Raw genomic sequence first — 17,107 nt, 5'->3', positions numbered from 1 at the left:
CTCATCAAGATTTTTCTTGAAAAGTGCTAATGAAGAACTTTACTTGACATAGACGGGTAGCTTGTTCCAGAGTATAGGAAGTCTCTGGGACAGAAATCTATCCCTCCAGCATTTCCTGCTTATTGTGGTGACAAGTTTTAGGTCCCTAGTGCATATAGCTTGGAGGGATTTCTTTGTGTAGCATGTCCAACAGCTCTGGGTTTAACATAGCTTTATATGTTAGGCAGAGATCTCCTTGGAGTAGGCAATATGCTACAGAGTAAAGCTGGGGTTTTTTGAGATGGTCAGTGTAGGGCATTTGAGGGTAGTAATCCTCTTTTGGAGGTAATTCTGTGGCCTTTCCAGCTGCTGCAGATGTCTTGTGAGGTACATTCCAAAAGGGGCGTTGTACTCTATAATGGGTCTGAGTGCCAAGTAGAGGGGAATATTGACCTCTTTTTTTCCCTGGATAAGAAAACTTTTGTGATGAGGTGCAAGGATTTCCTGACTACTATGGCGATGTGATTATCAAAGGAGAGACTACTGTCCACCTGGGTCCCAAGGTCTCATCACACGTTCTGGGTTAAGTAGACTGACGTAAGTGGTAGTTCATGGATACAGAGTTTTTACCAAAGGGGATGACCGTGCACCTTTTGGCATTGAGCTTGAGGCCATGCCTCTGAGACCAGGCGTCTGTCTCAGTGAGGCCCTTCTGTAAGATGTCCACATCATTTGGGGACTCTGTTATGGCTCCTAGTTTGCGGTCATCTGCAAACTTCGTTAGCCAGAGGCCTTCTGTGTTAGCCTGTACTTCAGAGATAGGAGAGGTCCCAGGACTGAACCCTGTGGTACTCCACTTGTCACTGGTTTGAAGTCAGATTTGGTGTCTGCAACTTTTACAGTGTGGGTTCTGTCAGTGAGCCAGTTGGCAACCCATCTTGTGATGTAGGGATTTATACCTAGTTTAGTGAGTTTAGCTATAATTCCAGAATGGGGGATGGTGTTGAAAGCCTTGGTGAGGTTAAGATAGGCTGAGTGAATCACCTTACCCTCGTGTGTGGCTTTGGTGACTGCCTCAAAGAAGTTGATCAGGTTCAGAAGGCATGAGCTGCCTTTCACAAACCCGAACTGGGTGGAGTCCAGAGTTTGGAGGTTACCAGTGTCTTTGTTTATGAGTTCCATGATGATACGTTCCATGACCTTGCAGACAAGGCTTGTCAGGCTAATAGGACAATAGTTCCCAGGATCAGTGGTGGCTCCCCCTTTGTGGAGTGGGATAACTGTTGCTGTGCACCATTCAGTGGGCACAAAGCCTTATGTGAGACTATGATTGAACATGGTGCTTAGGTGGGGAGTCAGTTCGTCCTGAAGTTCGTGTAAAACGCAGTCTGGGATGTTGTCCGGTCCTATGGATGCTGTGATTTTGGTTTTAGAGAGTGCAGCTTTTACCTGCATAGATGTTATTACAGAGACTCTGCATTCTTCCTATATAGATATGGGCCCTTTAGGGGGTGAGAGAGGGGATAAGGTTAGCACTGAACCTATCTGCCATGAGGTTGGCAATATCAGTTGGTTCTGTAATTTTCATGCCGTTGTACTGTAACACAGAGCAGATCTGGGTATTGCCATTAAGATTCTTGACATAGCTATAGAATGCTTTGTGGTTGCCCTTAGAATCAGTGGCGATTTTGTTTTTGTAGCTAGCTTTGGAGAATCTTATAAGGGATCTCAGCTTCTTGCTGAGGCTGACAAGGGAGCTCCTCCTCTCATGGGATTTTTCTCTCTTTTGCAACAGTTTCTTCCTTCTGTTGTAGAGTTTGTTTATGGCAGGGGACCACCAGATTGGCTTTCTTTTTTTTGGAGGATGGTGGCTTGGTTCTGTTTGGGATAGCATGATCCATGCCCTTGTGTAAGTACTTATAGAGTGAATTTGTGTAGAATTCCGCAATAGTAACTGTATTATCCATCTGCATGGGTGTCTTGAAGTTCGCCACTTCTGCCTTAAGAAGCATGAAGTCGGCTTTGGAGAAACCTTTTACTGTGGTTTCCTTAATGGTGGGTGGGGGCGGGATGCAGATATCTAGGGTGAATAGCTTATGGTCTGATCTGACCAACGAGGAGTTGACTTCAGGTGTGGGACACCAGTCACTCATGTTGGTTGTCTAGGATATTGTTGCCCCTTGTGGGGGTGTGAATAAGTTGATCCAGGACATTGGAATTTATGAATTCCAGAAAGCGTTGAGCGAAGGAGTTGGTACATGAGTAGTTTTCCCAGTTAATGTTGGGGTAGTTGAAATCGCCCATTAGTATGGTATTTGGTTGAACCCTAATATTTTCTAGCATATGAAGAAAAGAGGAGTGGGAATCCTGGGGCATGGTGGGGGATCTGTAGCAAGCTACAATTTGGATTGCAATTTTGCCCAGAGTTAGTTGCACTTGGATAACCTCGGATGCATTGTGCTGTGCAACTAGCCTGGAGGTGTGGGTATCTTTAATGAATATGAACACACCTCCACCTTTGGTATTCTGGTCTAAGTTAGATGGCCGAAAAGTGTGGTATGAGTTATAGCCTGGTAATGCAGGGGTGCTCTCTAGAGCCTTGAACCAGGTCTCAGTCATTGCACAGATATCAGTGTTCTCCATTTTAAGGAGTGCCTTGAGTGAGTGCATTTTGAGATTTAGACTTCCAGCTTTGAGTAGCATTACCCTCAGTTTTTGCTTGCCTGTTCCTGTTACGGTGGTGAATGTCATTTGAACCTTGCCTAAAAAAAGGCACTATAGGGGCGGCAAGACCCTTAGCCAGTATCCGGATCCCCAGGGGCGACCCGTGCAGGCCATCTCTGACAAAGCATTATGGTCGGTCGACCATGTCGTCCCAGGCAGACAGATACTGGATCCCCTTAGAATGACACCAGAAGCTTAGCCAAGGCCTGAGATTAGAGGTCGCTACAGTGAATCATCTGTTTCCATTTCTTCCTGTCCTCTGCATCTTGCTCTGTCACACCAACCATCTGCATGTCCTCTCTCACCACATCCATAAACCTTATCTTAGACCTTCCTCTTTTCCTGTCACTTGGTAGCTTAATCCTTAGCATCTTTTTCCCAATATACTCAGCATCCCTCCTCAGCACATGTCCAAACCAACGTTATCTTGCCTCTCTGGCTTTGTCTCCAAACCTTCCAACCTGGGTATGACCCTCTAATATACTTATTCCTAATCCTGTCCACCCTCGTCACACCCAGTTCAAATCTTAACATCTTTAACTCTGCCACATCCAGCTCAAACTCCTGCCTTTTTGTCAGTGCCACTGTCTCTAACCCATATAACATAGCTGGTCTCACTACCCTCTTGTAGACCTTCCCTTTCACTCTTACTGGTACTCATCTGTCACAAATCACTCCTGACAATCTTCTCCACCCAGTCCATCCTGCCTGTATTCTCTTCTTCACCTCTCTTCGACACTCACCATTACTCTGAACTAGTGATCCTAAGCATTTAAACTTATCCACTTTCGCCACCTCTGCTCCTTGCATCCTCACCATTCCTCTATCCTCCCTCTCATTCACACACATATATTCTGTCTTAGTCCTGCTGACCTTCATTCCTCTTCTCTCTAGAGCATATCTCCATCTCTTCAGGGTCGTCTCCACCTGTTCCCTACTCTCACTACAGATCACAATGTAATCTGCAAACATCATAGTCCACGGGGACTCCTGCCTGATCTTGTCTGTCAACCTGTCCATCACCATTGCAGATAAAGGGCTCAGAGCTGGTCCTTGATGTAATCCCACCTCCACCTTAAATGCATTTGTCACTCCCACCGCAGACCTCACTGCTGTCACACTACCCTCGTACATATCCTGTACCACTCTTACATACTTCTCTGACACTCCCGACTTCCTCATACAATACCACAACTCCTCTCTTGGCACCCTGTCATATGCTTTCTCTAAGTCTACAAAAACACAATGCAACTCCTTCTGACCTTCTCTGTACTTCTCCATCAACACTCTCTGAGCAAACATCCCATTTGTAGTACTCTTTCCCGGCATGAAACCATACTGCTGATCACTAATCATCACGTCCCTTCTTAACCTAGCTTCCACTACTTTCCCATAACTTCCTGCTGTGACTGATCAATTTAATCCCTCTGTAGTTACTACAGCTCTGCACATCACCCTTATTCTTAAAAATCGGTACCAAAACACTTTCTCCATTCCTCAGGCATCCTCTCACTTTCCAAGATTTCATTAAACAATCTGTTTAAAAACTCCGCTGCAGCTTCACCTAAATACCTCCATGCTTCCACAGGGATGTCATCTGGACCAACAGCCTTTCTATTCTTCATCCTCTTCATAGCTATCCTTACTTCCTCCTTGCTAATCCATTGTACTTCATGATTCACTATCCCCACATCATCCAACCTTCTCTCCCTCTCATTCTCTTCAGTCATCAACCCCTTAAATTACTCTTTCCATCTCCTCAACACACACGCCTCACTTGTGAGTATGTTTCCCTCATTATCCTTTATCACCTTTACCTGCTGCACATCTTTCCAAGCTCGGTCCCTCTGTCTAGCCAATCAGTACAGGTCCTTTTCTCCCTCCTTAGTGTCTAACTTTTCATACAACTCTTCATATGCCTTATCCTTAGTCACCTCTCTCTTTGCCATGCACCTCATCTCCTTATACTTCTGTCTACTTTCTTCATCTCTCTGACAATCCCACTTCTTCTTTGCCACCCTCTTTCTCTGTATACTCTCCTGTACTTCCTCATTCCACCACATCTCCTTGTCGTCCTTCCTCTGTCCAGATGTCATACCAAGCACCTTTCTAGCCGTCTCCCTTACTAGCTCTGCTGTAGTTACCCAGCTATTTGGTAACTCTTCATTGCCACCCAGTTGCTGTCTTAACTCATCCCTGAACTCCACCTCACAATTACCCTTTTTCAATTGTTCAGTATAATAAAATGCAGTGAAAACTCAAAAGTTTAGTTACTAATGCTTTCCAGTTCAAAGCTGCCAGAATGTACCACTTTTCTAAAAAGCATAGTCTTAACATTCCAGTTTGAAATAAACTTCTGTCATTTAATATGCTTTATCATTCAGGTGAAATATGTCACACATATTTAGCCTAGAAGCCTTGCCTTTCAGGCTTCTCATTTCTTAATTTAGTTCTTACTAATCCACATCCAAAAAGATGGAGTTATGTGGATTTAATAGTCTCATATAATCACTTATCATTCTCTCTCAATTTTTTTTTTTTTGGAGGGAGGGTCTACTCCTTTAGCTTGGCCGTTGCACATGAAAATGTTAAAATATTTGACAAACTTTAAATAAAATGAAAAAAGTCCACTTATATTTTAGTTTACATTACTCTTCCACTCTTTAAGAGCATTCATAAATTGTAGCTTGTTGAAAAATTTTTATCTGAAAACTCATGAGTTGCATATACAGTGTCGACGTGCTGCAGTAAGTCTTTTCCCAGGTTGCCACAGTACCCATTCTTTAACTTATGCAGACAGAAACTGCCCCAAAATCTACATGGGATTACAATAGTAACACTTTCTAGTATAGACATTTAAGAGACTGCTTTTAGGCATGACATTTTGTTGTGTTAGACCCAGTTACTGTCAGGTCCGAAGCAAAGAAAAATGGAAAAAAAGTCTTTGTCAGCTCCAGTGATTGAAAAACGAATACTGACTGTACCCTGGCAATGCAGGGTTGGCAAGCATTTTAGACCTAGTTTTATGAGAACTTGCTCAATCAGCTAGCTGTCATCTCTGTAGTCTTGGGGTTTGGCAGAGTTGCTGTGGAGGTGTTGTCTGAGGGTGACTGATGGAATCACCATCTTGCACACTTTTGACGCTAGTCCTTTGGGTTGTACACAGGAGAAGAGATGGCTTTGTGTGGGAATGTGAATATTTATCATTTTTTTGATCATTAGCTATTGCTCACCCACAAAAGATGTCAGGCAGCATGCTTCAAACAAACCTAGAATGTGATGCATTACCAGCCACTTTTTCCTCTGGCTGTTACCCTCCCTAGTTTTTTGTGTACCTTACTACTGAGAGTTAAGCTCCTCTGGAGAGTATTGGAAACCATATGCTTGGGTATTCTTGCACAAGGGCTAACTAGGTAGTAGAATGAATGTGGCTGTTGAAATTGTTATGAGCCCAGAGATCAGTAAGATGCCTGCAGTAACAGCTTTGTGCCTCTGGCAATATATCACAAAGATTAAGACTTTGAGTTGCTACTGAGGAAAGTTCAGAATTTAGTCCTAGATTTTGATTCTTCCAGTCTTCTGCTAAAATAAATTATTGTAATAAAAGGCATGTTAACCAGACCTGTGGTCCTGAGTCACCATATGAGAGAATAGTTTGTGCAAGTGAAACTTAGCTAATAGATATGTGAAATGTAGGTGTGAATGAATGAGATTAATCTGAAACTATTTTTCTTTATAGATTTCATACAAGGGCATGTTTTCAGTAAGTGTATCCTTTGGTTATTGGAAGCATATTATTGATTTGGGCACTAGTAGTGTACCATTCACACCTTAAAACTGTTTTGCTTTATAGATTTTGTACAAAGAGAATGTTTGTTTAAGGTAGTCTCTGATTATTGGAAGCATATTACTGACTCATGCCATGCTAACGTACCAGTCATACCGTAAAATATGCTTTAGTTTTTAATGAAAGTATTGATAGGACTGTAGTATACTGCATTTAACTGGAACCAACTTAAGTGAGAGTGGAATGAAAGTCTTTATCTGTTAATTACCTAAACTTCAGACCAGTGACAAGTGGAGTACCACAGGGTTCAGTTCTGGGTCCTCTCCTATTTGGTATCTACTACTTCTCTGAAGTACAGGCTGATACAGAAAGTCTTTGGCTAACAAAGTTCACAGATGACTGCAAACTAGGAGCCATGATCAAAACTCCTAATGATCTGGACATCCTACAAAAGGGCATCACTGAGACAGATGCCTGGTGTCAAAGCCATGGCCACAAGTTCAATGCCAGAAAGTGCATTGTCATCCCTTTTGGTAAAAACTCTGTACCCATGAACTACCACAGAGGCAGTAGTCTACATAACACCGAAAGTGTGATAAGAGACCTTGGGTCACAAATGGACAGTAGTCTCTCCTTTGATCACATCGCCACAGTAGTCAGGAAATCCTTCTATGTTGCACACCTCATCACAAAAGGTTTCTCATCCAGGAAAAAGAGATTATTGTTCCCCTCTACTCATCACTCATTAGACTCATTGTAGAGTACAACTCCCCTTTTGGTATGTGCCTCACAAGACATCTACAACAACTTGAAAGGCTTCAGAAATACCTCACAAAGAGGATTACCAGCCTCACACAGATGCCCTATGCAGACAGTCTCAAAAAACTCCAGTTTTACTCCTTCGCATATCGCCTATTCATAGGTGATCTCTGCCTAACATACAAAGCTATGTCAAACCCAGAGCTGTTGGACATGCTCCACTTAAAGAAATCCCAATTCCTCCGAGCTACACGCTCTAGGAACCTAAACCTCGTTACCACAATAAACAGAACATGCTTGAGGGACAGATTCCTGTCCCAGAGACTTCCCATACTCTGGAACAAACTACCTATCTATATCAAACAAAGCTCCTCATTAGCACTCTTCAATAAAAATCTTGATGATCGGATGGGAGATAGGAAATTCATCCCAGGGATCACTTCTGTGGCTCTGCTCAACGGGGGCACAGGGAAATAATTTTCTTGGGTGGCGAAAACCAGGGTACCATTGGCTAGACTTATGTAGGCCCCAGGGCCAATAGTCTGGTACCTACCTATGAAGCACTGCCAATGTCTCCCTTATGGGCCAAGTCTTTTGTACTTTTTAGAATGAGTTCTTCAAACACTGTGTAGTTCAGTAAGGCTTTATTAGATTTTAACACTATCCAAATACTGTCTTCAATTACGGTATGTAGAAATTCTTGAGTGCTATTTATATCTAAAGTTTCTACACACCATCAGTTAAAAAAAAATGCAAAAACATAAAGGACAGGAACTAAAACGCCAAAAACCATAACACCAGGGTGAATGTTCACTTCTTGTGTTTATTCTGGTATATTGGCATTTCGCCTTCAAAGGAATACTGAAACATCACCACACCCCATAATTTATACAATCATCCAGTAAATCAATTGAAATCAGTTAATCAATTTAAACATTTAAATATTTATATATGAATTGCACACTTAAACTCTAGCCATGCAAAGGCAAAACACATTGTAAAAAATATCACTTTAATTAAAATACGAATACTTCTTAATATTATCATACATTTTACTAAATGGACATTTATTCAGTTCCATAGTAACCCTGTAAAAATTATCAAAATTATTTCATCTAAAATTTGATTCAAATTCACATTACCTAACCAATTGACATCCAGAGTTATAGAGAGTTATAAAGTAAGGTTACTGTCAATATTCTTACCCCTAGGTGGGAGTGTTCTAAAATTTATAATCTTCCTACATTCATGTTTTTTTTAATTCATCCTTAAAACTTCCCCCGTGCACTAAAAATGGACGTGCCAGTACACTAAAAGCCATCCTTTTATGGCATCACCCATGAACGGAAACAAAATGTTCTGCCAACCGGCTCAAACAGTTTCCTAATGTCCCATAGATGTTACATGAGCCTCACTTTCACTTTCCTTTTTCTTTGCCCTATATACCATTTCACCTTATCACAACCACAACCTAAAACATATGTGACTGCCTGTGAATTACAATGAACACCTTCTCTAGCATCCCATTCATCTTAGACCCATTGACGATGTTCATCGTGCATACAGCTGCAGTCATCACACTTGGGTTATCCTGCCGTCAAGCGGGTCCTCAGTCGGCCGAATTCCAAAGTCTAGGTCCGGCGTCGGTTGTCGTCACTTCCTCCCTGATGTCAGCACGGCAGGGGTATAAAAGAGGCAGCCGACGCCATTTTCTTCAGTCTTTCTTGCCGTGCGGTGCCCGAAGCAGAAGCAGTTCGCAAGTGCCGGTCGGCCAGCTCCTGAGATTTACGAAAAGTATTTCAGCCGAAGTCTTCTTTAAAGCTAAGTACCCTGTTGGGGAAACTTTTCTTGCCTCAGACCGATGTCAGACAAAGTTAATAATTGCATTTCTTGTGGGAAGCAAATATCGCATAAGGATTTTCACTCTTACTGTATACCTTGCTTAGTGCCAGACCACGACGTCTCGGCCTGCCGTTTTTGTGCTAGGTTTAACAAGCGCACTATTAAGCGCCGGGCAGAGTTTGCCCTTCATTATTTTGGCAAAAAATTTAATTATATCATGTCGTCAGATATACCGACGCCAGTTTCAGGCAAAAAACGCAAGGATAAGGACAGACATCCGAGGCCTGCACCAAGTACTGAGATCACGCTAAGGCCGATTACCGGCTCTCCGGTTCTTAGCGAGGCGCCTACGCAGCCCCTGACTACCGATGAAACTATTTTACCAGCGACTTCAGTACCCAAGGTCGCAGCTTCCTCGGTCTCCATTCCCACTGCAGATACCGACGCCACTCTTGGTGGAGAAACGGAAAATTTAGCGAGGCCTGCCATTTCTGAAGGCGTTTCCAGGCCTACCACCTTCTCTATTAAATCGTTCTCTAAATCTAAAGCTCCAATGAAAATTAAAAAACAGGGTCCTTAGACCCCCTCTCAAGGCCCCATGCCTAAAAAACAGATGCTTAAAATGGCTGAGGATTTGATTACACTCATCAGGGGTTCTCACCCTCCTCAGACAAAAGACCCAGGTTGGAGGAAGACTTCCCTTCCTCAGACCAGGCTTCTATTACCTCAGACCTTTCTGAGGACTAGGATTACGCCTATTCCCCATTTGAAGACTCTGATGCTGAGGAGTCTATTCCCTCGGTCTCCCCCCCCTGAGGACTACTCTTTTGGGGAAACTCTTCATACATTGAGAGAACACTTCCACTGGGAAGGCCAAGATTACTCAGATTCCAAGAAAAGGCTCAGGGAATTTCTGCTGCTTCCCCAGCATAGGCCCCTGGCTATTCCTCCTGTCTTAAATATTTTGGATGATGTGTACGCAGAAGCCAGTCTTAATCCAGACTCTCTACCTCCTGCTTCTGTTAAACCAGACAGATATTACCGGGTTCCTGATTCTCACCAGTTCCTTTATAAAAACCCTTCTGCTGACCCAGAAACTATTTCTCAGGGTCCCAAGGGGGTTAAGGCCTCTTCTGCTAAAAACCCTTTACCTTCAGAGAGAGATTCCAGAGCATTAGAAAGGTGTGGGAAAAAGGTGTATACATCAGCCACTTTAACCATGAGGGCATTAAACTGTCAATTTCATATGTTAAAGTATCAGCAGTTCTTGCTATCTCAGCTGTAAAACAAAATGACAAACAGAACAAACAGATTTGAAAGAGTTGCAGGATTTGTTGCATGGAGCAGAACAAGTGGGGAAACATACCTTACAGTGTGGTTTTGATGCTTTAGAGGCCTCATGTAGAGCTGCTGTCACGGGGTCTGTCATACATAGACACGCTTAGCTCAAAGAGCAAACCTTACCAAATCATGTCAAAGCAGTTATTAGATGCACTACTACAAAAAGATGTATTGTTTGGTGTTAAAGCGGAGGAGGTACTAAAGAAAATGGAGGAAAAAGCAAAATCTATGCAAACAGTTAAAGATTTCTTGCAGGTGCAGCCTCCATGCTTCAGCAGAAACTGGCCTTCAAAAAATTGGTCCTTTCCAGCCAGGGACAGACTCCAAAGGGGTAGATACAGACACCCAAGGGGTAGAGGACAACCTCAAGGATCTTACAGAGCTAGGCAGTGGCAAGCACCAGCCCCAGGAGGTGGAGAAGATAGACCACAGTCATTTAGAAAACCGACACAATGACTTTCCCCTATGCCTGCCAAACAAAGCAATAATGGCAGCACCTTTGGGCGGAAAACTGGCCTTATTTTTCAAAAAAACTGGCACATTGTTACAAAGGACAAATGGATTCCGGATATTATAGACAGAAGCTACAGGTTCCACTTTCACACCCTTCCAAAAATGAGAGGCATGCCAAACCTGCCACAAAATCAATGGGCAGAGGCACAAAAACAAATTTCTGCTCTCATGGATATGAAAGCAATTCAAGAGGTACCTGCAAAAGAACAAGGTCAAGGTTTTTATTCAAGACTATTTCTGGTACCAAGGAAGGACAAAGATTGGAGACCCATCTTAGACCTATCTATTCTAAACACATATCTAGAGGTACCAAAATTCAAGATGCTCACATTACAGCAGCTTCTTCCCATGCTGAGCAAGGAGTCTTGGCTGGTAACGTTGGACCTCAAGGAGGCATACCTGCATGTCCCTATCAGACAAGATTGCAGAAGATACCTCAGATTTCTTGCAGGTTCAACCCATTATCAATTCTCTGCATTGCCCTTTGGCTTATCTACTGCGCCCAGAGTGTTTACGAAATGCCTGGCATCAGTAATTTCTTTCTGCAGACAATGAGGAGTACAAATCTACCCATATCTGGACAACTGCCTGATCCAAGCGGACAGCAAGGACATTCTATTGCAGCATCTGGCGTTTGTAATAAAACTGTTAAACTGCCTGGGGTACACAGTGAACAAAAAGAAATCAAAACTAATACCCTCTCAACAGATAATTTTTCTGGGTGCCAGCTTAAATACAACGGCCCAGATGGCTTACCTCATGCCAGACAAACAAGGGCAACTGTCTCAATACTTCAACAAAATGGCAACTTTAACCAGGCTAACTGCAAGTAAAATCCTGCAGGCTCTGGGGTTCATGGCATCTTGCATCCTACTAATACCATTTGCAAAGCTGCATATGAGGAAACTACAATGGTACCTAAAAAACTTATGGTCTCAACACAGCCACAGCTTGGAAACAATTTTACCACTCATTCCATGCCTTCAAAATGAATTTTTGTGGTGGGCTCAAGCATGCCAAAGAAACACTGGTCTCCCTTTCTGTATACCACAAGCAAGTCAAATCATCACAACAGACGCCTCAGACTACACCTGTGGAACACACATGACAGATCAGTGCATCCAGGGAAAATGGTCCCAAAAACAGATGCACCTACACATCAACAAAAAGGAGATGCTAGCTGTGCAAAATGCTCTTGTGACCTTCAAGGACCTACTGCATCCTGACCAGCTATTAATAAGGACAGACAACACCACAGTTATGTGGTACATAAACAAACAGGGAGGGACGCATTCATACCCCCTGTGCAGGCAAGCTATGACCCTGTGGAACACAGCATTGGAATTACAAGTTCAACTGCAGGCACAATTCCTACCAGGGAAGGAAAACACACTGGCAGACAACTTAAGCAGAATTGACAGACCCACACGAATGGAAGTTGCATCCTCAAGTCTTCTTAAAGATAACTCAAGCATGGGGACAGCCAGACATGGATCTATTTGCTACCCACAGAAATTACTAGTTGGAAAAATTCTGCTCAAGGACCTATCATCCACAGGCCTGGAAAGTGGACGCACTCTCTTTCAATTGGACAGCATTGACGGTCTATGCCTTCCCTCCTCTACCTCTACTGACCAAAGTCCTATTAAAAACCAGAGCAGAGAGGCCACAAATGATTCTCATTGCTCCAGACTGGCCACGACAGCACTGGTATCCTCTCCTAAAGAGCCTGTCACACTCACCACCATGGATCCTACCTCAAGTTCCTCTTCTGTTGTCCCAGCACAACTACAAGACCCTTCACAGCCAGCTCAGAACTCTAAATCTAGCTGCATGGAAAATACCTTAATTTGCCAACAGACTCTCCTCTCCAAAGAGGTACAGGCTGTCATCTTGGAGACCAGGAGACCCTCTACTAGAAAAACCTACTCCGCCAAATGGAAACGATTTTGTTCCTGGAATCAAGCAAAGGGCCAGAATCCTTGGGTAATAAATATACCTCAGATTTTACAGTACCTAGCTGGGATGTTAAACAGTGGCCTTTCCTTCTCTTCCATCAAGATCCACGCTTCAGCCATTTCAGCACAATACAATACGGATCCTCCTTTATTCTCACATCCTCTTAAGGCAGTTCCTCAGAGGGGCAAAAAATATAAAACCCCCACGGAAACCACCAGCTCCAGCTTGGGACCTCAACTTCGTATTGGAGAAGCTGACACTGCCTCCTTTTGAGCCGGCTTCTTCAGCAGAGCTACAATACTTGTCGTGGAAAACAGCCTTGCTTCTGGCTATTACCTCCGCACGCAGAGTTTCAGAGCTACAGGCCCTCATGGCTGTGCAACCATTCATCATTTTCCATCAGGACAGGGTTTCCTTACGAACCCAACCCTACCTTCATGCCAAAGGTAGTATCCAGTGTGGCTTTGAATCAGACTATTCATTTACCTACCTTTTATCCAAATCCACAGAACAAAGGGGAGAGGCTACTACACTCCTTGGACATTCACAGGCAACTTCGTTATTACTTGGACAGAACAAAGTCATTCAGGAAATCTGAGCAGCTCTTTGTGTCCTATGCTACAGGTGCTCAAGGAAAGGCTATTTCCAAACAGACTATTTCAAAATGGATAGCCCACTGCATACGCTTTTGTTATTCATTTCATGGAAAGTCAGTGCCTACATTCATTAGATCCCACTCCATCAGGGCTACAGCTACCTCAGCAGCTTTCCTCAGGGGGGTCCCTACCAAGGACATTTTGGAAGCAGCTACTTGGAGTTCAGTGCACACTTTCACCAAGCACTACCACCTTCCACTATACTCAAAATCTAGAGCGGGCTTTGCCACAGCAGTCCTGCAGGGCATTCTAGCCCCTCCTAATTCCGCTTAGTACCAGCCACCCTTACTTAGCTTTGGGATTCTACCCAAGTGTGATGACTGCAGCTGTATGCACGATGAACATAGTACAGTTTTGTACCTACCATAAATGTAGATGTTCGAGTGCTCAAACAGCTGCAGTCCAGGTTACCCTCGCCCCATCCCCTCTTAGGACAGGGCTTATGACAAACACCTTTTACATACAACCTATTTGGGGTATTCCTTCATGGTGTATTTGCTTGCAACTACTGTTTTGATTTATTTACTTATGTATGTTTGCATAACATCATGTATTGCCTTCCTTTCTGGGGGCACCTGACATCTGGGGCAAGAAAAAACTGAAGAAAATGGCGTTGGCTGCCTCTTTTATACCCCTGCCGCACCGACGTCAGGGAGGAAGCGACGACAACCGACGCCGGACCTAGACTTTGGAATTTGGCCGACTGAGGACCCGCCTGATGGCAGGATAACCCAAGTGTGATGACTGCAGCTGTATGAGCACTCGAACATCTACATTTATGGTAGGTACAAAACTGTACTTTTCTGACCCTAGTACATACGCTACAATTTCCACACAGATGCATACCCCACTCTACCTTCATTCATCAACTGTCCACTATTCCCACTGAGTACTTTCAAGTTGCTATATCTGCCATACAAGAAAGTCACAAACTTCGGGAAGAGCTGTCCTACACTCATATCGTCCATTACCATATACCAAAATTCCCTAATGATGACCTTCATCGTTTTAGAAAAAGGGGAAAATTTTGTCACAAAAAACAGTTTTTCTTCCAATACTGTGCTTTCCTTTTCTTTTTATCATTCCCTTTATTTTTCCTCACCCCTTGGTCTCATTGATAATTCACTCTCACCCCCCCAAACACTAACTTCCTTACTTCTTTCAAAAGACATTCTGAATAACCTCTACAATGGAGTCTATTAAAAACATCAGTTAAAAGTACCTGTTTAAACCTTTCTTCAGATGAATTTTGAAAGCCCCGTCTAAATTCTCCATAGGGCAGTGCTTTAATCAAATGTGGGCGGTGCATTCTGTCTGCATGCAAAAAGTTAACTGTGCGGTTTAACTTGTACCATATTACTTTCATTTACATACAATTCCACATCCAGTTAAGTAATGCTAGTAGAACTTAACTGGTATATAAACTTTAAACCATATGCTGTACCATTAATATCTTCCATAAATTTCAAAAACCCCGTTGCTCTTCCTTAGAAACAAAAATTAAACCATCAATGAATCTACCATAGTAGACAACATTTTCAATTAAAAAGGTGGTATGATACATAAACTGAGTTTCAAAATCACTCGTATATACCACTGCTTAGGTGGGGGCAAAAGCTGCCCCCATTGCTGTGCCTCTCTTTTGAAGAAAAAAATGCTTGCCCCATCTAAAATAATTGTGTGTTGGGCTAAACTCCAGCAGGAGTAGAAGGAATGATGAATGAGGGTGCTCCCCCTCATTCTTCCCATCACTTCTAGGCCCCTTCTAGTGTCAATGTTCATGTAAAGTGAGCTAACATCCATTGTGGCCCAAAAATAATTCTCCTACCATTTGATTTTCTTAAGTCCTTCACACAAGTCACCCATATTTTTAATGTGAGATGGTACTTTTTCCAAGTATTTTTTCAGTCGGAAATCCAAAAATAGACCCACATTCTCCAGATAGGACCTATCATAGAAACAATAGGTCTTCTGGGGGGGGGGGGGGGTTATGAATTTTTAGTATAACGTAAAATTTCGGTTCCTTGGGTTACTTAATATCTTTGTACGTCCCGGTTTTCCAGGAAACCCAGTCTTTCACCTCTCCAAAATTTCAAACTCCTCCTCATTGAATTTCAACAAAGGACTATTAGACAGTTCAACATGGTTATCCACCAGACAAATCAAGTCTTAAACCGTCCCTTCGTAGTATCTCTTGTTCATTACAACCCAATTAACCACCCCTTATCTGCTTGCCTAAAGACAAATTCATCTAACTTGGAACATACCATTTGAATTTCAAGCCATTCTTTCTTTAACAAATTGTTTTTTCACTGTTAAGAAAAACATCAAACTCGTTAAAATTTTCTGCAAACCACATTCTCAAACATTTTTATACATACTGATTGTTTTGGTGGCATGAAATTACTCTTATTAGATGAGAAACAAGGCGTGTGTTAATGTTTTAGTATTCATTTGAAGTTGAAATGCTGAGGTACCAGAATAAACACAAGAAGTGAACATTCACCCTGGTGTTAGTGTTATGTTTTTTTTTTTAGTTTTAGTTCTTGTGCTTTGTGTATATACATGGATAATATCAACTGGAACAGTATTTTCATCCTGAATAGTATGAATATTTGACTTGATTTCTGTACTTGGGCTCAAGTGTCTGTACTGCAAAATACCCTTTTGCATATCAGTCCAAAAGCTAACTTACTTTCTGAAATGCTGGGTATTTAATCTCTTCTGTTTGTCAGTCCGAACTAACTTGCTGACTTCACTGAGTGTGTCTGCAGTATTTATTAGTAATACCAAAACTTTGTTCTACACGACTCCTTAGCCTTGGTTTTCCCAAGCTTTGTAGCATACAAACAAAATGTGTTTATACTCAGATACAGCACGTTCTACGCTAATCGAGATTCTTGATTCAATGTTATTTTCACTGATTTATTGAAACTTTATGTAAACTGTGAAGCCTGCTTTTAATATGGCTTCATCTCAAGGCTTACGCAAAGAGAATACTGTATTTTAAATGGCACCTGACCTAACAACTTAGGTAAGTTTCTTTTTTTTTTTTTGTTTACTTACTTTTTTATTGCAGTTGAGGAAGCTTCTTAAGCTCAGTCACATGATATATCAAAATGCATATGTGGATTTAGTTTCCTGGCATAATTCTCTGCTCATCTTGTGTTAACTGCTTTACATATGTGAGTTAAATGGTAACCGGTTTATGCTAATCTTTTATATACAATTTGGTCATTCCATTTAGATCTAAATTATACGCGTCTGACCTTGAATCAGGTTTGCATTACCTGCTTAGAGTGGAGCTTGCCAACCATAAGACCTTAGAAGGAGACAAACTGAAGACGTTCAAAGATTTTATTGCCGTTACAGCAAAGGTACTAGACATAAAAATGCTTATGTACATTGGATGCACATATCTCTTAAACTTTTTTTGTTTTGTGATTAAATATTTTATAGTGTCATATTTTTCTATGCAATCTTATTTACATGACTTTGTAATATTTGCATATACATAAAACTATAGTGCCCATTTCTCGCGTGTGTA

General features: G+C 42.2%; 1 protein-coding gene across 2 annotated transcripts in view; it reads left to right on the top strand.

Annotated features, from left to right (window-relative positions):
- The window catches only part of LOC122790285 (LIM/homeobox protein Lhx3), a 1,376,718-nt gene that overhangs the window by 536,704 nt on the left and 822,907 nt on the right, over positions 1–17,107 (top strand). For both annotated transcript variants that reach the window (XM_044057789.1, XM_044057787.1), the window contains exon 8: positions 16,808–16,937. In XM_044057789.1, the coding sequence (XP_043913724.1) occupies positions 16,808–16,937 (130 nt within the window). The remainder of the gene's footprint in view (positions 1–16,807; positions 16,938–17,107) is intronic.

This window comes from Protopterus annectens, chromosome 16.part0 (genome assembly GCF_019279795.1).
Source record: "Protopterus annectens isolate FY-2018-M chromosome 16.part0, PAN1.0, whole genome shotgun sequence".
Lineage (NCBI taxonomy): Eukaryota > Metazoa > Chordata > Ceratodontiformes > Protopteridae > Protopterus > Protopterus annectens.
This window is presented reverse-complemented; position numbering and strand designations above follow the sequence as displayed.